The 25,749-nt window shown below is 36.5% G+C and overlaps 1 protein-coding gene across 1 annotated transcript; it reads right to left on the minus strand.

Annotated features, from left to right (window-relative positions):
- Positions 1-106: 106 nt before the first annotated feature.
- Positions 107-20,786, minus strand: LOC137965575 (serine/threonine-protein phosphatase PP-X isozyme 2-like). The gene is made up of 8 exons (XM_068811842.1): positions 20,607-20,786; positions 18,601-18,753; positions 2,243-2,305; positions 2,076-2,161; positions 1,883-1,958; positions 1,531-1,799; positions 773-851; positions 107-555 (listed from the first exon to the last, which is right to left on the minus strand). Exons 1-8 carry the CDS (start codon positions 20,745-20,747, stop codon positions 505-507), a joined length of 918 nt encoding a protein of 305 aa, XP_068667943.1. The 5' UTR covers positions 20,748-20,786; the 3' UTR covers positions 107-504.
- Between the last annotated feature and the right edge of the window lie 4,963 nt (positions 20,787-25,749).

The following is a 25,749-nucleotide window of genomic DNA, read 5'->3' on the forward strand; positions in this document are numbered from 1 at the left end:
CACTTCTAAACAACATTTCAGAAGGGCTGAAAGAAAATAACCACAATTCTAAACAAAGTGTTTAGGGTCTATAACATAAAACTTGAATTGGAAAGTAGGTACATTTATGAACGGCCTTTTTCAATGACTCAATTATTGTATCCTGCTGGCTACATTTTTTCACTCTTATGGGATGTTAAAAATCCCAGTCCATGTTTAACTTATACCTTTCAATGCCTTAAATTGACATAACCCCTCTTCTTGAACATCGTAACCCAGTCTCTTGTTGGGTTATAAGACCAATTGATAATTGGGAACAAATCCAGATGATGAGATACATCTTAAATTCTTACATAAAGATATTCACAAGCTTGCCAATCAAAACTGAATCACACCCTAAGGTAATTGAGCAACTATCTGCACCACCCGAGCAACCAAACCATCAAACCCTCATACTTTACACTATTTCGTTTCCATTTTTGTGGTTCAGTTTGGATGAGGAATGATGAGCCTTGCAAACTTGTCCTAGAGAAAGTAATCTGGTGCAGGTTTTTTAGAAGGAACCTCTCTTGACTCCTGCATCATACAAACAAGACAAAATCCATTTAAGAAAGCACTCCATTTCCTTAGATACTGTTCCTAATCTAGGAACACTGGAGCAGAATGCACTATTCTTTGTGCCATATTGCACGAGTTCAATTGGCTGCTCAAGTGTTCCTAATCTTAGGACATCAAACCACCTATTATTTCGAAAAGGAAATAAATTGAAATAGCAAGTATCTTGTGTACAAACATGTGAAGCTGCTTCAAACACGCGAAACTGTTTGTTTAGATTTTCATCCAGTTCAAGGATAGCTGCTACATTGCCGCATCTGAATAAGCACATCAAATAGTGAGAAACTCAACCAATAATCAAAATCTAAGCAACAAAAAGGGTATAATCAGCACCCAAGAAATAAATAATTTATACAAAATGACACCAAACGTAAGGAAACATTACACACTGCCTCAGCATCTATTGAACCAATACAGTGATGAAAAGTGCCTTAAAAAAGCTATAATATATTTTCTTTAACGTTGATATCTAGGCCCAAGAATCTAAAGCGAACATTTTTTTTTTTAAACCAGAAAAGAGACTTCCCCAATCAGCCCCACATTGATAAAAATAAGTCTCACCTCAGCAACAATTTCCCATCAAATCTGCATAACCCATCGATCCCATAAAAGTCCATTGTACAGGAGACAATACCTATTCCAAAGGGTATCCTGTCTTTTTATGTCTAGATATACGAAATGATATATGATGATGGAAAAGAGTGCTTCCAATTTTTTTCAATTTTTTACGAATAAGTAATTATCTAAGCACTATGAGTGTGCATGAGTGCAAAAGTGCATAGGCAAGCATGTCTGTGTTATATTTCTAATGGGGTGAAGAAACCTAACATGGGTGTACATCTCTTCATCCTATTCTGCATTCTTTCAAGTTTAAGAACTTCTCATGACCATTATAAAATGAAATCTAAAGAAGGGGAAAAGAAAACAGATTGATACCTATAACAATAGTTTGGGGCTGACCACACTGTCACAATCTGATTATTGAACATCCACTTGTAACCTTCCATCACCAATTGATGGGCACGACAAATATAATCAATGTTATTTGAATGATTAAAAGATGAGACCACATTCCCACCAAACAGGAAACCAGCACCTCGTGGGCTTAAACCCCAACCATCAACAATGTCCTCGGGATCCGACCACAGAAGGTCACACATGGCCCCATCATGAGGTACTTCCTGCTTCCGATCAATAGTCCTAATCTGTTGCCAGAGAAAATGTTTCTGTGTCAAAAGGAAGTCTGAGAAGGAATACTCCGCAAATAACCAGGAAAGGTATATCTGACCTGGTCTAATGTGGTTATGGCAGGAGAGAGCCCCCCATGAACACTAAATACTTGATTTTCAATAAGAGCTGAGAGACTGTAGAAAAGGTAATGTAAGATTTATAGTTTTTTGCTTTTTCAGTCCTGCAACGTCATGAAACAGAATGAATGATGACAAGATGGAAAAAGGAATCTGTTGAGTAGAGAGACAAACCTTAAGTAATCAAATATATCCGTGCAATATCTCCATACATTTACAGAGCCATATTTTCGAAGGCATTCATCATAAAACCCATACACCTGGTAAAGGAATGACACTGGATCAGTTGAGCAAACTGGATTAAAGTAAGCATTGGAAATGCGAGTGAATACACAAATGACCTGTGTTATCTGCCGACTCTCATGATTTCCTCGTATAAGTGTTATTCGATCTGGGTATCTAACCTGGAAGGACCATATATTGCAAAAAGGATCAAGAACACACAAAAAAAAAAAACAAAAACAAGTTAATAGATAGACCAACAACAATTGTTTCACAATACAAACATAAATCCTGGACCAAGCAGAGCTACATGATGACCTTAGACATAGTCACACATCCTTTTCCTTCATGCACAATCTCCCTCTACTTGCAGAGAAGGAGATAACGATAACAGTTGCACTGCTATTATTACTCAGATATTTATTTAGAAAAAACATTCATAAATTTTTTAACAAAAACTATCAATTCCTAAAGCATCTCACACATTTCAAGGTTAATCCAACATACTACATTGTACCAACTCTTAATGCTCTCCCTAGGTTTCCTAGGCATTTTTATACTCTCTAAAGAATAATAGAACAGTGTTCACTCCCACATCCCAGATTGTACCAACTCCTATGGTCTCCCAGGTAAGGCAGCATAGGCACACAACGCTAGACCTTAAGTAAGCACATTTAACTAAAACTAGCAGGCATCTAATCTCTTTTTATCAAGGGCATCATCTCTCACCTAATAGAAATATGACCAAAAAGTCAAATGCCAGAATCACTCCAATGCTTCCAAGTTGGCTATTTAAGGCCTTGAAAGGTTAAGGGTATACAGTCTTAAAAGTAATTTTCTTTTGAGAGATTGGATTCTATTTTCCAACTGGTGATTGGCCAAAATCAGTAGATAGCACAGCAATGACTATATCTCTTCTTCGCCATACAATTTGCATAACAAGCCAATGGCTAATAAGGCAAAAATTCACAATGTTTAATGTTCATGATTTTATAACTACAACATTCAAACTTTGAAGAAAAAGATATGGAAAGCAATCTCTAGAAGATAAAGTAAAGGGTAAGGTTGCAAGGCATTTGTCACCTCAGAATACTTGATATTTGAGGTTTGGAAAGAACTTTGCCTAGGTATGCATGCCCCACACAAACAAAAATTCCTGGTATAAGTAGCAAGGAAATGACTTTTCATCTACCAAAAGAAAACTACAATTTATATCAATGTGCTAGGAATGCGTAGAACAAGTTTTTGTTATTCTCACTTTCCACAACATAAACATACCCTAATAAATGACACAGCAAATCAAAAGAAGACAAATGTTTGACACATTCCATGACTTCTTTAGGGCTTTTAATGTGTTGGGTGTACACAAAACCAAACCCAATCCAAATCATTAAAAATTCAATGGATTTCCATTAAGAACACAAAGAAGTATATTCGGTTGATATTGGACTCTTAAGGGATACCCAATAAGCTTAGCGGGCTTTTAATGGAAACTCAATACACTTTAAAATGCAAAAATAACATTAAATACACTTTACGAATTTAATATAATATAATATAACAAAAATACCATTGCATATATTTCATTCATTTAATATAATAAAAAATAAAAAATAGCCTGGTATATAAATGCATGTATGTGCAATATGGGCCCATATGGGTAAGAGTGCACGTAAGTTAGATGTGTGGACCCATGCGTTTATAAGTGGTCTCAAACATTTCTGTGTGTAAGTGCTGGGCCCACTTATCTCAAATAGGAATAGAAGACGATTTGATACAAAAAGTGAATCTGTAGACCGGGTTGCGGACAGAGTGGCGGGTCATATATCTACTTGGCTTTTAACAAAGAAAGCATTTTCTCCCTATCTGGGTTCCTCCATTCGTGAAAATTAGAGAAACTTGGCTTTGATGCACATTGGAAAAAAGCCTCCGGTCATGCAAGAATGGACTCCTCCGGCTCCTGGTTATCTCAAGCTAAATTTTGATGGTTCATCTCTTGGCAACCCTGGTATTTCTGGTTATGGCGGAGTAATTTCTGATCACTCCGGCAATCAGCTCTTCACGTATGCCGGTCCTCTTGGTATTTCTGACTCTACGAATGCCGAGTTACAAGCTCTCCTCTCCGGTCTTCGTGTTTTCAAAGAAAGATGCAGTGGGCCCCTCCAAGTTGAAGGGGATTCAAAAGTAGTGATTGGTTGGTGTGAGAGAGTGTCTTCTCCTCCGTGGAGACATTGGGATACTTTTAAGGGAATTTTAGATATTACCTCAATTGTTTCTTGTTGTTGGACCCACATTCCGAGATCCGCAAATTCAGCGGTAGATGTACTTGCTAGGCAGGGAGCTGCCCTACAATCACTGGTTGTAAGGGAAATGCTCCCTCAAACATTGTAATTTTCTTCTGTTTTATTAATACATATTTTTCAAAAAAAAGTGTTGGGCCCACATGTGCATGCATGTGTAATGTGGATCTACATGCGTGTGAGGGCTGATCCAATACGAAAAACCATTTGGTGCGAAACATGTAAAAAGGCTATCTCAGCCATCATATATATATATATATATATGAGCCTACAGGTGTGCGATCACCTGCGTATCTATTTGCAACCACACATATTTGTGTGTGGGCTCACATATTGTATACATTGGAGAATGTATAAGGACACACATTTATGCATGTGTATAGGCCCATACATCTGTATGAGTGTGACAGTGTATAGGCCCACATGATTTATGAGTGTATGGTCCACAAGTTTTAAGTGTGCGTGAGTGTGTCTAGAAAGGCCTACATAAGTGAGTTTGTGAGTGAGTGGGTCAAATTGTATGATTTCGTGTGGGCCCAGCTGTGTATGATTGTGTGTGGGCCCAAGTGTGCATGATTGTGTGTGGGCTCAGATGTGCATGATTGTTTTGCGTAGGTTCATATGTATATTATTCCATGGGCCCCTGTGTGTAAGTTTGAGAAAGTGTGGACCAGTGTGTAATTTTGAGCATGTGTAGGCCCATATTTATAAGTTTGAGCAAGTGTGGGCCAATGTGTGTATGATGGTGCATGGGCTCATGTGTATACGATGGTGAGCCCGTTAGTGTGTCAATGCCCACCTCTCACAAGTTACCATTAATGTAATATATTCTCTGGCCCCCAATAATGAGAAGCGCCAATATCGATAGTGAGTAAATTAGTTAGCGGTTCCGGCTTAGACGCTGATGAAGTCAAATTGTGACTGCAATGGTTATTTGTGAAGAAACTGTAAAATGAATAAGGAAGATGGGGGTTCGGGCCGTCAGCCCCGACGGGGGTCCAAGGGGGCTGGCCCCTTGGCGGCGGGGTCCGGGGAAGTTTCATGAGGTCAACTGGATTGCGTGCAGCAGCCATTGCGTGAAGCAGCCATTGAGTGCTGCAATGCTTATAAATAGAGGAGTTCTTCAGCAGCATGAGCCATCCAAAATTAGACCTCTTCCTTGTTACTCTGTTTTGTTTTAGTTTCTTCTCTTGTATTTCTGTTCAGTCCAGAAGCCATTGAAGCTCTTCTAAGAGCGTGTGATGGGACGAAACCTTCTTGTATTTGTGATAGATCAGTGTTGGCTTTCTTCTTGATTGTTGTTTAGACGTTCTTGGTTGAGCTTACTCTGTTTTACACTAATGTGTGTATGATGGTGTGTGGGCTCATGTGTGTATGATGGTGTGTGGACCCATGTGGCACGTTTGTGCATGGGCTCATACGTGTATGGTTCCAAGTAGGCCCATGTGCATATGATTGTGTGACCCCGTGTATGTGTGAGTTTTGAGTGTGTGTGAGTTTGTGTATATATTATTGTGTGTGTGTGGTGTGCCTATAGAGTGTATGTGTGTGTGTTTTGTTAAAGATAAGATATGGAAGACTCTTACATAACTCTCTCAGTAAGAAGTCTCACAGAGCCCGAATTAATATGGTGGAATCTTACAGGAGTCTCACAAAAGAAGGTTTCACAGAAGAGTCTCAATTTAAATGTGTTTTAGTTATATTAGTCTTTTATTTATACTCGGTTATTTAATGTAGACCATATTATTAGCCACATGCTCCTCCATGCTATTTATCAACCAACTAATTACCAATGTATTATTCATTAACCACTTAATAAAGAAGTTGTCCTCCTCATCAATAGGTGGAGCTGGTTTGGTGAGATGTCCTAAGAGGTCCCGTGTAATGAAAAACCTTTTAACCGATTGTGACTAGCTCAAGTAATTAGATAACCCTTTCAAGGGTATAGTGGCAATCTTAAGAAGGTCACTCTTACTCCCCATGTGATCTTCAGCCATTAGGAATGAACCAACTCAAGAGGAGGGAGACCAAGGCCAACTCGGGTTGGAACTAATTTGGGAAAAGAAGAAGATTTAACCCAAAAACCAAATATGTAATTTTTGCGACAACTAATCATGCACTAAATAAGAGAGTACATGCTAGCTGAGATCAACAAATAGGTAGGGCATGGAAGACTTTCTCTGTTAGGAAATAATATTCACCAAGAAATCAAATCAAGGAAGATCTTCCTTCAATCAACCACTTTCCAAAAATAAGATAGGAAACTTTCCTTTAGTGTCTTAGGTGCCACTTCAGCAAATCAATCTCATTCCTTGACTTGCCTAAATATTTTAGTAGGCAAGGGAATAATTAAGGAAGGTAATCAATAATCATACCAAGAGGGAGATCTCGGATATCTTGGAGATCCTTTAAAGAATGAACCTTTCCTTCTAGTGTTTGGCGCCAACAAATAACCCAAAGACCCAGCCTTTGCTGCCTTTTTTTCTTAAAAAATTTTTTGGTAAGTCTTTTTATTCTTGTCCTTTCGTGGGATACACCCCAATGAGAAGATCAAGATATGTGAAATTATACCAAAACTCAAGAGATCTCAATCAATTTGGTGGATCTTCTAAAGAAGGTTATGAGTCATGCGCCAACTAATCATGTAACTCCAGCCTTTTCTTTCCCTTTTTTCCTCTTAAACTTTTAGGAAAGAAAATCAAGAGCCAATCTTAATGATAGAATAACATTCCAACATAAAAGAATAGCGTATAATCTTTTCAAAAAAAAAAAATATCTTGCTCCAATGACATCAACCTTCAACATTCAACGTATGTAAATATAGTCTTTCAATCATAAAACACCACCATAAAACCATCAATGGAATAGCAAAACTTTATTCAACAAATAAAGAACCAGAAATCCACAAGTTGTATCAATCTAAAAACTGATCTCTTTTACCAAAGATAACATAGATAAACATATCAATATCAACCAAGCAAAAGTTAATATATAAGATGCAGCAACTCTATCTTTTCTTATCAAAGCATGCTTAATAAACCTTCAATTTTCGAGATATATAAAAGCATTCATCTCAAGGAAAAGAATAAAAGAAAAAACTTATCTTTGTGAGCCAAAAGTGGTTCAAAACCAAACCTTGTTCAATACCTCAACTTCCTCCGAAAGAGTTGATAAAAACTTGATTAACCAGCATCATAATTTCGGGATACCAAACCTAATGCTCTGATACTATGTTAGATTTAGGATCCCATGATAAGGTACTCGACCAAGAGGGTGAGAGAGGAGAGAAAGAAGAAAAGAAGAAGAAAAGGAGAGGAAGAAGGAAGAGTGGAGAAAGGTGTGTGTGTGAGAGAGAGAGAGAGAAAGAAAAGTAAGGACAAATTTGAGAGAGAAGAGGGGAGACTTAATCATCTACCCCTTGCCTTGAGTCTCTATCTATAGTTGATGAAAGAAGTTTACAATGACTATAAAAAGTATGTGATTAGGGGAGAAAATAGAAGAGGAAAAAGAGTTCTGGAAGAGGGGCAACTTTTCTACCTTGGAAAGCCAAAAAGGCCCTTCCAGCTTATTTATAATCAGGGTTTAAGTAAAAATTTACAAAAGAACAAAATTGCCCCTCAATACTCAAAATTACATATCTCCTAAAATACATGTCCAAATTGAAACAAAATTTAACTAGAGATAAAATAAGGCATTCTCTATCTAATAACCATACAAAAAGAGAAAAATGTAATGTGGAAAATATAGGAAATGACCAAAATACCCCTAGACTTTAATTTTAACACTCCCCCTCAAACTGGAAAGTTGATATTAAACAATCTCAGTTTGTCATAAATATTCATGTCTTCCCAAAGGCTTGGTAAATATATCTCCCAATTGGTTTGAAGACTTTAGATAAGGAGTTACCACCTTCCCCTGCATAACTGCATCTCTAATAAAGTGACAGTCAACCTCTATATGCTTCGTTTTCTCATGGAATACAGGGTTGTTGGCAATAAAATGGCTGCCTGATTATCACAATTCATAACCATAAGGTCAGGTAATGTAAAACCAAACTCAAAAAGCATAGACTTAATCGACATAAGCTCACTAACTATAAGAGCCATTGCACAATACTCGGCCTCTGCATTGGACCTAGCCACAACTGTTTGTTTCTTACTTTTCAAACATACTAGGTTGCCTCCAACAAAATAATAGTAGCCTGACGTAGAACGTTTATCCATCTTCCACCCAACATAATTGGCATCAGAATACCCAAGTACATCAACTTTCCCATTCTGAGTATATAGAAGACCTTTCCTAGGTGCACCCTTCAAGTACTTCAAAACCCTTTGAGCAGCTTCTAAATGGATTTTCTGAGGATTTTCCATGAATTTGGCTCACAACTCCCACAGAAAATGAGACATCTGGTCTGGTAACTGTAGCATAGATTAGTTTACTTACTAACCGTCACTATTGAGTTTTATCCTTGAGTGTAGGACCTTGGGTGTCATGTAGATTATGATTAACTTCCATGGGGGTGTCTATGGGTTTAGCACCTAATAAACCATACTCTTGTAACATACCCAATATATATTTTCTCTAAGAAAGAACAATACCTCGCTTGCTACGAGCGACTTCAATGCCAAGAAAGTACTTGAGAAAACCCAAATCCTTTGTCTGAAAATGTGTGGCCAGATATTGTTTAAATTCTGTAATACCATCAAGATCATCACCAAATAATACAATGTCATCTACATAGACAACCAAAACCACCATACCAATCTTCCTTTTAAGTAGGAACATAGAATGATCACAATGGCTCCTATAGAACCCAAACTATAGTACCACATCACTAAACTTTTCAAACCAGGCCCGTGGACTTTGTATAAGTTCATAAATAGCCTTCTGTAGCTTACACACCTTTCCTATTTCCCCTTGAGCAACATACCCTGGAGATTGCTCCATATACACTTCCTCATGTATATTACCATATTAAAAGACATTTTTCACATTGAGCTAAAAGATAGGCCAACCCTTATTAACAGCCACAAATATTAAGATACATACCGAAGTAAGTCGGGCCACATGAGAGAATGTCTCAAAGACATCAACTCCAAAAGTTTGCGTATACCCCTTCGCCACCAGCTGAGCTCTGTACCGTCCAATAGAGTCATCAACATTATATTTTATAGTATAAACCCAACGATACCCCACAATAACTGCTCCTGCTGGTGGATCACATAGACGCCATGTTCCTCGAGACACCAAAGCACTCATCTCATCATCCATAGCTTGTTTCCATTCTGGAGAGTACAAAGCTTCCTACACTTAACGGGGTATATGGGAAGTAGACAATGACATAACAAAGGACTTGAAGGAAGGGGACAAAAAATCAAGAGACACATATTTGGATATCGGATGAGAAGTACAAGATCGTTTACCTTTTCGTAAACTAATAGGCAGGTCCAAATTAAACATAACAGGATCTGCAAGCAATGAGGAAGTTGGTGGATCATGAGAAGAGAGCACTATAAAGGTAACTGCTAGAGGCACTGTAGGAGCATAAGAGAGACGACTATAAAAGCAAAGAGGCAATGAAGAACTCGATGAAGCTGGTACATCCAAAACTGTAACAAGGACGGGATTGTCTGGAGGAGATTCAGGTGATACAGTAAGCTCAGTAGATGATGAAAAATATAGAGTATGTTCAAAGAAGGTCACATCGGCTGACACATATGTGTTCCATCGAATAGGTTCATAACATTTGTACCCGTTTTGTTGATGAGAATATCCCAGAAAAACACATTTGACTGACCGAGGTGAGAACTTATCAACCAAAGTTCCAAACATATGAACAAAACAAGTACATCCAAAAATACGAGGAGCTACATCAAACAATTTACAATTGGGAACTTGACCACCCAAAATAGATGAGGGCATATGATTAACCAAGTAGCACAAAGCTAAAATTGCATCTCCCCAAAAAGATTTAGGAATATTCATGTGCAGTAATACTGTCATTGTAACCTCAAGGAGATGTCTATTTTTACCTTCAACCATCCAATTTTGTTGTGGTGTATAAGGGCAGGATGTTTGGTGGGTAATAACATGAGAAGCACAAAATACTGAAAATTTATGGTTAAGATATTGCAAACCATTGTCAGTATGAAGCACATGCACCAAATTGATTTTTTATGTAATTGAAAAAATTAAGGAATACATAAAATACTTTGAACTTCTCCCATAGGAGATACACCCAATTGACTCTACTGAAATTATTAATGAACTACACAAAATACTTAAAACCAAATGGGTTAGGAACCCGACATGGACCCCATACATCAAAGTGGACTAATTTAAACAACTCGCTACTTTGACTAAAACTAACTGGGAAACTGGAGCAACGACGTTTTCCCAACTGATAGGATTCGCAATCAAATGAAATATTGGTTGGCAAAGAAGGAAAAGACTGACGCAACTTAGCTGGTGAGGGATATACCAAGATGCAACTTAGTTGGTGAGGGATATACCAAGTGCAGATGCCACAAGTAGGAAGAATCTGCAATAGATAGAGCTAAACCTGGAGAAATGGATACATCATCCAGCATGTAGAGCCCTCCCTTCTCATGTCCTAAACCAATCATCCTCTTCGTCTGCAAATCCTAGAAGACACAAGATTTAGGATAAAAGGTTACTAAACAATTTAAGGATTTAGTTATATGACTCACAGACAAAATCTAAGGATATTTGTGTAGTAGTGTCAATTGTACCCTCCCCCTGAATGGGAGAGTGGATCCATCAGCTAAAATAACTTGACGATATGAATGAGATGGACTAATGGACTGAAATAGGGAAGGCATACCTGACATGTATGTAGAGGCTCCTGAATCAATAATCCAAGAGGGAAAATGAGACACATCCAGTGCATTCATACCTGTACTAGCCATCGTAACACTTGCCGAGGAAGAAGGAGTCGTCTCGGTAGTCTGAGAAGCAATAGATGAAGCAGTCAGTTGACTCATACATTGTAATAACTGTTGAATTTCCTCATAGGATCCAGTGTGTGAGGAGGCATCCTTATCTGTGACTATAGAGTTAGCCCAAATAGACTTACCAAATTTTCCCAGCATTTCTCAGAAATATGATTAATACTACCACAATGAACACATTTTCGATTCCTCAGATTATTTCGGCCACAGGCATGGGTGGAGCAAGAGCGACCTCTACCTCTATTATTACCACCATGAAACTAACCATCAAGCTTACCAGTAGAAAACAAAAGGTTAAGAACAATTGCTTCAAAGAGAGCTCCACTTGCCTCATTCTTACTTACAACTGCACCTTCAGCTCGAAGAACTCTATTAAAGGCTTGCTCAAGGGTGGTCACATCCTCATTGTCCAACAGCTGGCCTCTAATAGCATCATACTTAGGCCCCAAACCATCCAAAAATCGAGTTACTTGAATCTGATTTTCTTTCTTACAAATGTCTTCAACATTCGTAGTAAAAGGATGGAATGTACTAATCTCCTATAGTACTCCCCTTATCTCAGTGAAATAATCTGTCACCGACCTACCTCCACACTTCATAGTAAAGAACTTCACATATAATTCATAGATCCTCAACAAATTACTTTCTTGTGACAAAAGGGAAGCCAAAGTAATCCACATTGCCTTAGTAGTAATGCAACTCAAAATCTAGTCATTAAATCGGAATTTCATACTGTTGACCAACTAGGTCATTACTAAATTATCTTATGCCACCTAATCTTCAGTAACAAGCACCGGGGGATCATCAGTTATATATTTTGCCATTCTTCAGGCCCTCAAATACATCAAAACTGATTTGGGCCAGTTTACATAATTCGACCCATTCAACCGGATCGTAGTTATCTGAATAGACTAAAAGAATTTCACATCTGAACTCTCAGCAATCCTCTAGACAGCAACTCAAGTGTTGGAGTCAGCCATTAAATATCAGCAAACACCACAATTCAGTACTCTAGAGCATCAATTAACCAAGGGAAACATTTTTCCCAAATTTCTATGCTTGTGCAATCAAGTGGCCCCACACCGAATTCAATTAGGGCAATTCACACAATTTCGAACCAACAATGATCAATTTTAGCAATTGAGACCATAAATTGATGAGAGAATGACTTAATTGCAAGAAACTAGGATGACACGGGCTATATGGATGATGATGCAAGCATTGGGTTGATGACACAGGCAGATTTGAAAAAATTTCTCAAATTGGGATCATCAAACACTTCTAAATCTCAACAATCAATCAAATAGAAGCAGTAATCATTAGCCAATGGGCTAAGATAGGCAGAAAAAAGGGTTACCCTACCAGTTCAGAAATTTGGGGAAAACCTTCAAGGAGATTGCTGAAAATGGAGAGAAGACCCACAAAATCGAAAGAAACCTGCCCAAGACTTGCGTTGCTGCTCTGATACCATGAAAAATATGTGATTTGGGGAGAAAATAGAAGAGGAAAAAGAGTTCAGGAAGAGGAGCAACTTTGATGCCTTAAGAATCCGAGCCAAAAAGGCCCTTCCAGCTTCTTTATAATCAGGGTTTAAGTGAAAATTTACAGAAGGACAAAAATGCCCCTTGATACTCAAAATTACATATCTCCTAAAATACATGTCTAAATTCAATGAAAATTTAACTAGAGATAAAATAAGACATTCTCTATCTAGTAGTCATGCCATAAGAGAAAAATGTAATGAGAAAAATATGGGAAGACCAAAATACCCCTGGACTTGTATTTTAACAGACTACATTGCCTTTATAGTACAAGCTCTCAAAAAAAAAAAAAAAAAAAATACACAAGTAGACATACATCATCTTCTCTGTTTACACCCTTGTGTGTCATCCTTATGAGAAGAACACTAATTTAAACCCTTTGCCATCTCTTTGATGTGGGGAAAGTATTTACCTTAATGCCCCTTTGAGATGTCTTCCAACAAGCTTCAATAAGCTGCAGCAACAGCAAGCTGATCATCTAGAGTCTGTTTTCTCAGTGAGAGAAGTTGAGGAAGCTAGATAAATCCCCAGGCTTTGATGGCTTTGGACTGGATTCTATAAAGCTAATCCAGAGGCCTTCATGTATGATATCATGGCCACATTTAAAGATTTCTGCAAGTTCAGCATCATAAGCAGCTCAATTGGTGCATCATTAATTACTCTTATTCCTAAGAAAATGGTGTGTCCCAGCCAGCGGGCATTCAACTCATCCTTCTGTTTTCAAGTGCATTTAAGATCATCACGAGAGTTGTCACCAATCAGCTCAGAACAATAATCAGAAAGCTTGTGAATTCCCATCAGTCTGCCTTTATAAAAGAGTGGCAGATATTAGATTCTATCTTAGCAGCTCACAAGTTAAATCCACTACTAAGTCAAATGGTCGCAAGCTAAGGTCATCCTCAAACTTGATCTTGAAGCACTGGATGCCAGCAACCTCCTTACCTCTCTTGAATCAATATTCATTTATAGGTATGCTGAAGATGCCATAATCTGGAAACGGATCTACAGATGGTAACTTCATGGTCTCATCCTTCTACATTTCCAGACTTCCAAATGCTCAAGCTGGTGATCTGATCTCTACTAAAGTTTGGAAACTCCACCAATAGCCCATTCTTAATTGGTGTGCAATGAGGAATAGGATCCTTACTGTTGATAGCCTTGACAGGAGAGAAACTACTGTTATTAACTCTCTATGCAGGTTTTAAAACAACATTGAGGGAACAGAGTAGGTCTGCTGTTCAGACTCCCTCAACATTTGGCACCATGCGCTTCTGTCCAACAGCAGCCTCTCTACCCTACTCCCCCCCTATTGCTTCACAAATTTCATCCTCTAATCTGCCTCTATTCCAATTTGCCACCGCAGAAAAATATTTAGGTGAACCTTATTCACTACAATACTGAGGAATATCTGGAATGATAGAAATTTTTCGGGTTTTCTCTAACGAGGCTTCCACTCATATGGAGTTACCTGAAAAGATTTTCCCCACCTTGTCCACGTCACAACTAAAACAGAACTTAGCCGCTCTGAAAGTGCGTATACTAGAAACATCAGAGCTGAAATTGCAAATCTAACCTCTGTCAAGCAGTGCACTATAAATCCTTTGGAGTGGTAAAGCTTCTAGATGTGCTTCACTCACATTTATTGCTTTACGCTCTTCTGTTTGAGGGTAGTTTATGAAAGAATTGCAGTGTCATAGTTCAACTAGAAGAGGTAGTGTACTTATAGAAGCAGTTTCTATTGAGTTGATTAGTTGATAGAACTCAAAATGTGTATATGTATTCTATAACAGTTTCCAAGTCTTATATGTAGAAAATCAAAGTATATAATCATTAGGAGTCTTGTTTATTTTCCATAGTGTTTTAGCACTCCTTACCATACTAAAACTTCAACCAGAGAATAGTCTATTTCAGGAGGCCTGCTGATTTTACCAGTTAGACAATTTTTTTCTCTTTCTCTTCTCCCTTACTCTAATATTTTTATTTCTTTATAATAGACAACATAAAGTTGTGTAATGGACTAAAACTGACAGATTTTTGGCTCAACATGAGACATCCATTGACTCTGATCAAATATTTGGCAGGCAACCCAACCCTTTCACCCCAAGCAGGAGTTTTAGTGTCCCTAAGAGCTTATAATGACCATATGACCTTGTCATTACTTTAAATAGAGGTGAATGCCCCAGAACTTCATGAATTACTTCTCATAATCAATAGTCCCATTGCAGTTTTCCAGAGAAAATGTTTTGTAGTTCACAAATGTTGAATTTATGGAACAGAGAAAAATTTCATTGACTTATTATAATCAGAGTACACGAACATCTATTTATAAAAGACGAAGGTAGTAGAGTCTAATTATAATAAAACTATTTTTGTCCCAATTACACTCAAACTCTAACACTTAACGATAAGTCCTAGCATAATTAAATAACTCAATATAAGTAGAAGACAACATAACTCAAACTAGAACTCTTCAATGAGGACGTGACCCTAAGATAAAGATGTCAGCTCGTGGCTATCTTTGTGGGTCCCACTTGATCTTCTAACCAGCTCGTGGTTATATTTGTGAGTCTTTGATCTTCCAACCAGCTTGTGGTTATCTTTGTGAGTCCCACTTGATCTTCTAATTTATGTGATAAGGATGCCAGCTTGTGATAATCATGGTGGGTCCTACTTCTTATGGGTTTGGGCCCATTTTACAATACTCTTAGATATGTGGGTCTTCCTTGGTCATGTGGCCCATCTTACAATACTCTTAGATATGTGGGTTTTCCTTGATCGTGTGGGCTTGGGCCCATCTTCGAACACTCCCCCTCAAGTTGGAGGTGAGAGAACATCATGAATTCCCAGCTTGTTGCAATGATGTATAAGATTTTTTTGTATAAAATGGCAGTCCTACATATCTTCCAACACTCCCCCTCACACTGGTGGCTCTTCCATGAGGCCCAACTGGCATAAGATAAGTGAGAGTAAAATCACTCCAAACCGTATGACATTGCTCCATACTCCAATAGGTTGGAGCACACTCCTATCTTCTATAGGTAGTGGGTCTATACGCAATGCTTAGAAGTGTAATAAAACTCCTCCATCACCGTGTCCCTCCACAGGACAACAACTCTCAAGTGGTAGGAGTAATAAATGCCAATTGAGGGGGGTATAACATAGATGTAGTAATAAGCTCTTCCATCACGGTGATATAACATAGATGTAGTAATAAGCTTGTTCATCATAATGTCCCAACCCGGGCACCGACTCTCACAGGTAGAAATTAACGGGTAACATAGATGTAGTAATAAGCTCCTCCATCACGATGTCCCAACCGTAGCAACACTCATAAGGTTACAATAAGGTTGGCCCAAAAATATTTATGAAAGTCAAATAAAGGATGGTAAAAAAAAGGATACTGAGACCACCACTTTTTCAATAATAATGTCTCATCTAAAGAGACACAATAGCTGCAACTGAAATGGGTTTGGGCCCATATAACACGAACCAAAATAATAAACCTTGTAAAATGACCCATGAAATAATCCGATGCAAAAATTTCTTCTTAGATGCAAAAGCTTCATCTTTTGTGCTCCCCTTTTCTTGAATATTTTGGTCACATAAAACTTATCCACAACATATGGTATAAAATACCTCTTTCTTGTACTTCTTCTACTTCTCCCCCTCAAGCTGGGAGGTAATGGCAATGATCCCAGCTTGAACCAAATATTATAGATGTAGTAATAAGCCCAAATAACATAGATATAGTAATAAGCCCTCAAACAAAGGAGAAGTGAGATATTTTCCTGATATAACAACTCAAAAAGTAACGCAAAACAATCGGCTTAAATTTGGATTTTTCAATTCAACAGGATACCAGCATAACCTTTGATTCTTCCAATGCGAATATATCTTTAAATATAGATTAGATTGACATGAAATTTTCTCCTTCTGAAACTAGACTTAAATACTTTTCATCCAAGTATAACTTCTCTTCATAAATTATACTTCTTTTGAGATAAATAATCTAATAGATTTCATTATAAAAAACTCAGATCGAGAATTGGTTGAATAGGTAAGAAAATAGACTTATAGATATTTTTTTTATATATAATTCTCCATATAAAGTCTCGTTCTTGATAGCATAAAGTACCTCGGAAGTTGAAGCTATCTGCTGCTACTCGAATCTCTTTTGCAATATGTCCTTCGCTGCTTCAAATATCGATTTCTCTTTGTAAATAACTCTGATTGGAAAAAAAAACATTTTTCCTTGGAAGTAGACTTGAATATCTTTCCGTCAATATATCATTTGCAATATGAAAAGCTCAGTATAGAGGTGAAAACATAAAACAACTAACAGGTGTAGGGACTGAAAAAAAGATAAATACGAAACCTAAACTGCTTGAAATAATAGATCAGAAAAGAATCACATTATCTCTGTGGGTTGACCGAGTCAACTCACAGAACCTGCTCTGATACCATGTTGAATTTATGGAAAAGATAAATACTTCATTAAATTATTATAATCAGAGTATATGAACCTCTATTTATAATAGAGCAAGGTAGTAGAATCCAATTATAATAAAACCACTTTTGTCCCAATTACACTCAAACTCTAACACTTAAAGATAAGTCCTAGAATAATTAAATAACTCAATATAAATAGAAGACAACATAACTCAAACTAGAACTCTTCTATGAGGACATGACCATAAGATAAAGATGCTAGCTCGTGGCTATCTTTGTGGGTCCTACTTGATCTTCTAAACAGCTTGTGGTTATCTTTGTGAGTCATTCTTGATCTTCCAACCAGCTTGTGGTTATCTTTGTGAGTCCCACTTGATCTTCCAACTTATGTGATAAGGATGCTAGCTCATGGTAATCATGGTGGGTCCTACTTCTTATGGGCTTGGGTCGATCTTACAATACTTTTAGATATGTGGGTTTTTCTTAGTCGTGTGACCCATCTTACGATACTCTTAGATATGTGGGTCTTCCTTCGTGGCCCATCTTACAATACTCTTAGATATGTGGGCCTTCCTTGGTTGTGTGGCCCATCTTAGAATACTCTTAGATATGTGGGTCTTCCTTGGTTGTGTGGTCCATCTTACAATACTCTTAGATATGTGGGTTTTCCTTGGTCGTGTGGCCCATCTTACAATACTCTTAGATATGTGGACCTTCCTTGGTCATGTGGCCCATCTTACAATACTCTTAGATATGTGGGTCTTCCTTGGTCGTGTGGCCCATCTTACAATACTCTTAGATATGTGGGTCTTCCTTGATCGTGTGGGCTTGGGCCCATCTTCCAACAACAAGGAGAAAGAGAACATAAATAGCCATAATATTTGTAACAAAATTGAAGCAACTACAAGACATGCATATAGTGACACAAACTGTCTCCATTATGAAAAATACAACATCCTGACCAGAATGAACAAAATTGCATGCACCACAAGAAGCAAATACATAACGAGGAAACTAAAAGCTCACATTTCCAAAGAATCTATCAGTTTTAGTTTCCCTTCGATTATTTTTTCAATTAGGTCAAAACTTATTTGGTTGTCTAAACTTATTTGGTTATATCTAGAGAAAGAGAGCAAGTAGACTCCTATTTAGCCACAAGAAGCAAAACTGATTGCACACAAGAAAAAGGAAAAAAAAAAAAAAAAAGAAAGAGTACCTTAAGGGCAAGAAGGAGCAAAAATGTTTCAACTGAATGAAATCCTCGGTCAACAAAATCACCAAGGAACAAGTAGTTTGTCTTTGGACAATCTCCTCCAACTTTGAATAGCTCTTTCATGTCATAAAATTGTCCGTGAATGTCACCACAGATCTACAAAACCAGATCCAACCTTCATCAATTAGACTATCCATTTTAAGATTCTGTAGTAACATAATCAGTTCAACACCTTCATAAAGACATACTCACTTAACCAGTAATATTTGTTTTGTTGTATACATAAAAAAAAAAAAAAATGTCACCAACCAAAACTTTCACCAAGATAGACAAAATCTTTAAATTTTCCTAAGACGCTTGAACAACGTCTCCCTGCCATATGTGATGCCCATGCAGCCACTTTCTTGCTCACGAAGTTCCACTGGAGTGCATCTCATGAGATAGTGCAGGACACATGATCAATGATGATTAGTCTTCTCTTTCAAGGATTCTCACTTCTCACCCACAGAGCATTTAGTGCTTCAACCAGATTATGTGGCAATGTGTACTCTTAAAGAATGCCAAAGAATCTTCCTCAGAGTCAGTTTTACTTCAACATGGAACAGGAGTACCTCAATTTTGGCCGATAATCCCAAAAAGAAACTCAATACTGTTCTGCGACAAACTTTAAAGGGCCCATACAATTTCTACATTCAATCAGGAGACTAAGACCGAGTCACCATTTAATAATGGAACAGCCAGGTCAGTTTGATGGACACAATAGCATGTAGTAAAAAATTTCTCTCAACTCATCGACAGTCAAAGAAATAATTTGCTCTGGTTTCCTTATAAAGCTTAAACTGTGTGCCATGGTTCTTGCAGCAGCCATTTGCTGCCAAAGATTCCGTAAAATGCCATTTTAGTATTTCTCGCATGCACTTCAAGTTTCATCTAACAAAAGAAAAACCTGGACTTCCGAATGCAACAATTTTCTGCATTAGTACTAGTCTTTTCTCTTTTTTTTAAGCTCAAAGTGTAAATCTTTTATTTTTACTTATAGAAAGGCAACTATTGAATGCAAAATGACATTTAAACTATGCCGCATAGATGAGAAACTAAATTCCTGTAGAATCAATCTGCAGCACCATGCTATGATGGCACACATGCACTGCATGCCAGATAAACACTTGATTTATTAAGCATATGTCATATCTGAGAGAGAACAAACATAGGGACCTGGTAATAACTATAATTTTCCCAGCATGTGTGCTTGGTGCAGTGTAGGAAGGTTCAGAGTTCAAGGTATGACGAAATTAACTAAGATTGGCACATGAATATATTTCTAACAGTCAGAATTTTTGTAGTAGACATTAATTATACATTCTTAACAGAATTTACAAAAATGTCAATTGCAATGAATCTTGACATCCAGTTCATAGAACTCCCATTGATAGTACTCTTCATTAGGCTAAAGCCCTTCCATTCTTAGATCATGTTACTCTGCTCTTCTCTGCTTCGCCATTGAAAACAACAGCACTTTAATCAATATATCGGAACCAATGGGCAAAGGTACAAACGAAAAAAATTGGCATTACGAAATTTGTGAAGTGGTTTGTTCTTGACAAACGATTCTTCAGCGGGTACTATTTCGTACGGCTCATCCGACGAGACCACGCACTAAACAAGGACAAAAATTAACGAACAAAAGGCTTTTTTCGACGTAAATGGACTACATTGCATCTCGAATTATCATGATAACCAGTCGAAAGGCTCTACAGAAAAAAAAAAAATCTTCCTTCAATACAAAAATACAAAAAATGCATACCAAAGAATAGATATTCTCCTAACCAGATAAACGCAAAAGCAGTGAAACGAAGGAACCAATTTCTGTCAAGTTGCAGAAAAGGCCAAAAAACACCTCGAAGATTCAAGTGAGAAAAGGAGACGCATGATCACATGAATCTAGGACCTTATCCCGTCTCATTGGACTTTACACAGAAAGCAATTTTAAAGGAAGACAGATGAAATACCGTGACGGGAGCATCCACCCTACGGACGTTGCTCTCTTCCACTAGGATCTCCATCGCCTTGAGACACAGAGCTTTCACCTCGGATTCTTTGAGAGGTTTGCATTTCTTCAGCTGCTCGATCTGCCTGTCCAAATCTGACATCTCGTTTGCCAATACGCGTAGAGCAGCTGATTAGCTACTTCTCTGTGAAATATATCACACGAACGTCACCCTGTGTTCTTCACTATCGTGCACTTTGAAAGTGCTGTGGAGAGTGATAATTTTTACTTAATTTTTTTATTAATAAACTAAAAGATAGATTTTAACTTGTGATAAATTACTAAATACTTAAAAAATAAATTAATATTAATTAATTAATTAATATAAATAATAATTAAACAAATGATAACTTTTATAATATTAAAATAGTTAATCAAATTGTTATTTTGAAATATCTGAATTCTCACTCCTAAACTAGTAATTAAATATAATATTAACCATCATTAATTTATTAAAAAGGATATCTATTATATAAAGTTAGTCTATTACCTCTTAAGATGATTTTAAATTTTTTATTGATAAACTAAGATAAATTTTAACTTGTGAAGAATAAATAAATAATTTAAAAATTAAATTAAGATGATTACATTAATTAAATTATTAAAATAAAATAATTAAACAAATATTTAATTAAATTATTATTTTTACAATGTTTAAATTCTTACTCTAAACTAGTAATTAAATATAGTATTAACCATGATTAATTTATATAAAAAAGATTTTATTAGTCTATTAACTCTTATAAGAGAGTTATACTTAAACTTTTTTAATGATAAATTAAGATTGATTTTAACTTGTGGTGAATAAATAAACAATTAAAAAATAAATTAAGATGATTAAATTAATTATATTATAAAAAATAAAATAATTAAACAAATTCTTAATTTTATTATATAAATTATTTAATTAAATTTTAATTTTATAATGTTTAAATTCTCACTCCTAAACTATTGATTAAATATAATATTAACCATCATTTATTTATATAAATAATATTTTATTATATAAAATTAGTCTATTAACTCTTATAAGATAGTGTTTAAATGTGTGATGAATTAATAAATAATTAAAAAATTGAATTATTATTAATTAATTTAATAAATATATTAAAAAATACTAAAACAAGTACTTACTTTTTTAATATCAAAATAGTTAATCAAAATTTTATTTGTATAGTGTTTAAATTCTCACTCTTAAACTATTCATCAAATATAATGGAATCATTATCCAATGTACTACGTAAATAACATAATAATAAAAATAAAAAATAATACAAATATAACTCGTTCAAATATTTAATATAAAAAACCTACAGTTTGTACATGCAAAATACAACCTAAAAAATTTAATTTTATTAAAGCACAATAGTCAATAATTTTGCCACATCTAAATTGCTAATACATCTAAAAAATATGATGTTGATACTACACACTCCCTTTGAGTACTTATTTGCATTGTGCACGGCTCATCCTCGATGATATGAAGGGATTAAGATGTTGGAATTGTGGCATGTTCAACCCTTCATGGCTGCCAATGCCATTGTTAATGCACTAATTAGCTATATTTAATGTATTGTTTAACCATTAACATATTTTTAATTAATAATTGGTGAGAAATAGTCACTAAAAATAAGATATTATCATTATAATCAAAGTTAAATAATTAACCCATTCAAGCCCAACCTGGTAGGGCTTCTATATTGAGAGAGTCACTCCCACTCACCCGATCCATCTCAGAATTCCGAGAACCCAACTCAGCTCCTGAGTCCAAGTTAGAGAACCTTTTGTCCATCCTGTTTCAATCATCAAGAAATAGTGAAGCTGAACTTTCAGCATTGTGTATGAGCCTGAAAAATTACTAGGGCTAAAGATAACAAGCACAGGTTTTTGAAGAGATTCTAATGATACATTAAACCCTTGCAAGGTAAAATATTAGAGAAAGGAAAAGTCAGCCAAAAAAATTGAACAAATAATCCTTCCAACTCAATGAGAACACAATTTGGCTAGAAATAGCTAAGAAAATTACTGAGGGCAGAATCAAATTAACTAAGGTCCAACAAACATTGTTTTAAGACAATAATGAGTATCGGCTCTTCAATTAAAAAACACAAAATCCTTCCAATGAAAGTAAATTATATTCACATTGCATTAACAGACCCTAAAGTAAAAGAGAGTAAACTAGCCATGTTAAGTGAATTCACTTTCACGGGAAAAGTCACCCATTAGTGCCTTGTATAAGTGGGGAGTGAATGATAGCTAAATGGTAGGTAAAAGGTGCCTTGTATAAGTGGGGAGTGAATGATAGCTAAATGGTAGATAACAAGAATGACGATTAATGGTAGCTTGGGGAGATGTGAGAGAACACAAATGTGTCAATTATACATGGTTTCATGTCCGACCGGAGCATCAAGAAATACTCATGCAGAGCAAAATAAGAGGAGAGCGAGAGCCAGAAGAATGAAACAGGAGAAGGGATCGAGTGAAACCGTTGAGCGCCGAGTGAAATGACGAGTTGAAAATTATTCTCTCCTTGGTTGCTAATTGCTAGTGGTCACTCTATCAACTTGATGTGAAAAAAATGTATTTTTTAATTGTGATCAATGTGAGGAGGTATATATGGATCAACCACTTGGATTTTTAGTATGTATTCTAAGTAAATCAGTGTATGGCCTCAAGCTATCCCATCGAGCTTAGTATGAAAATTTCAGCAATGTGGTGCTTCAGATGTGGTTTACACGATTTGTTGTGGATCATAGTGTATTTGTGCAACATAGTGTAAAAGGGTGATCATTATGACTATGTACGTAGATAATATCATTATGATAAGAAGTGATTCGGATGTCATTAAACATGCTAAAAAGGAACTTTTCTGAATTTTCTAGACCTAAGACTTGGAACTATGGAAGTATTTTATTAGTATTGAAGTGCTTCAGTCAAGGTATATAAGTATCTTATTTGAAAGGAACTATGTATTAGACTTACTTGAAAAAACAGGTAAGTTAGGTGATACTCCTATTGATGTAAATGCTAAGTTATGTGTTAGATTGGGAGGTGATGTAGATGTTGGTTTGCTATTAAGGTTGATAGGGAAATTGATTTTATCTTACTATGACCAGGCCATACATTTTCCTTGTGGTAAGTGTAATCAGCCAGTATATTCGTAAATCTCAAGTTTCTCATTAGCTAGCTTTAGAACGAATACTCCAATATTTAAAGAAAAGTTGAGGACAAGGTCTACTGTATAAATGTCATGAACATATTAATATAGATGATTTTGTATATGTTGACTAGATTGGATGTCCAAATACCAAAAAAATTACTTTAAGTTATTGTAACTTGGATGGTGGAAACTTAGTCACATGGAGAAGCAAAAAGTAAAATGTAATTGCATGATCCATGCAAAAATCAAGAATAGAGCAATGGTATATGTTGTTAGTGACATATTGGGTTTGTTGGAAGATAGGCCCAAGCCCACACGACCAAGGAAAGCCCAGATATTTAAGAATGTTGGAAAATGGGCCCAAGCCCATAAGATGTGGACTCACAGTAAAGTTTCAATTTAAAGGTATTTTAGTCATGATAATCTTCTATTTATATTGGGTTATTTAATTATACTAGGACTTATCTTTAAGTATTAGAGTTTGGGTGTAATTGGGGCAAAGGTAGTTTAATTTTAATTGGACTCAACTACTTTCCTCTATTATAAGTAGAGGTTCATGTACTCTGATTATAATAAGTTAAGCAAATATTTCTCTTTTCCATAAATTCAACGTGGTATCAGAGCAGGTTCTGTGAGTTGACTCTATCAACCCATAGAGATAATGTGATATTTTTCTGATCTATTATCTCTAGCGGTTTGGGTTCGTGTTTATCTTTTTCCAGTCTATACACCCGCTAGTTGTTTTATGTTTTTCATCTCTATACTGCTATTCTATTTTCGGGAGTTTCTAGTTCATGATCGGTGGCAACAACGATCCCTATCTCTGAAGCTGCTCTCCAGCTCCGAAGCTTGATGGCGTAGGCTATGGTTGCCACCTGTTTGGACTTGAATGTCCCGATCCAGATTCTTTGGTGGTTGACACAAATTTGGGCTCCTATGCATCTTTATCCTAGGAGAAATCCAGTCACCGATTTCTATTGTTAGAAGGTCGCAGCCTCTACTTCGCCGAATTATCATCAACATTCATCTTTTGTTACTGATCCTTCCCTCTCAACTAGAGGTACCTTCTATCTATCCTCACGAAAAACACGTTGCTGAATTTCTGGTTTTGTCTCATCATCGCTAGGTTGCCATTTTGGGTGGATGAAAGACAAAATTCAAAAGCCATCAAAATTGTCTTCCTAGACTCGCGTTGTTATTGGCACTAGCCTTGTTGGCAAAAAAATGTGGAAGCACGTCTGGTATTGATCACTGCTTCGTTGGCTGTCAATCTGGGATCATATCTTTGTTTTGGACGTTGTTTCAAAAGTTATCTACCTAGTTGTTGTTTCTGTCTTGCTGTCATTCCGAAATTATTTCACTGGATTATTTCCTCCGCCGGATTTATCTTTGTTCTCGAACCAGTGAATTATCTCTGCTCTAGTCAAACCATTTCTTTCCGAAAGTGTTGAGCTGGAAGTTTTATCTTCAGACGTTATCTTCGGAAAATATATGTGATATCCAGCAAGTTATACGTCCATCTGAAGCCTGTGATCAGCACAAAAAAATATTTCAGAAACTTATTGTTGTTGCTGCTTCTCCGGGATTTTTCTAGGATCTTCAAAAATATTATGGCAGAGATCATTCTGCTAGATTGTTCGGCTGGAACATTTATCCTTTGCTGGCATTTTTTTCTTCTCTGGTTCTTTGTTGTCCCATTGTTTAGGAGTCGGCACCGCAGCGAAGACAACCCACCGTTGTTGAAGAAGACGCACTGTTGATAAATTTTTCCTAAGTTAGGAAAAATTAAATCCTGGTTCTGAGTCTTGCACTGGCCCGTGCCTATTCTAACCCAACCTGGACCTTGCCGAGTTCCCAACAAACCAGCCATCACTTGATATTTCAAATTCCACCAAGTTAACTCAGGCTAGCTCAGTCTGGGTCAACTCAGACATGGCCTACTTAT

This window comes from Aristolochia californica, unplaced genomic scaffold (assembly GCF_029961685.1).
Source record: "Aristolochia californica isolate CCGP_79_NKW_82.1479 unplaced genomic scaffold, dmAriCali1.0.hap1 SCAF_5, whole genome shotgun sequence".
NCBI lineage: Eukaryota > Viridiplantae > Streptophyta > Magnoliopsida > Piperales > Aristolochiaceae > Aristolochia > Aristolochia californica.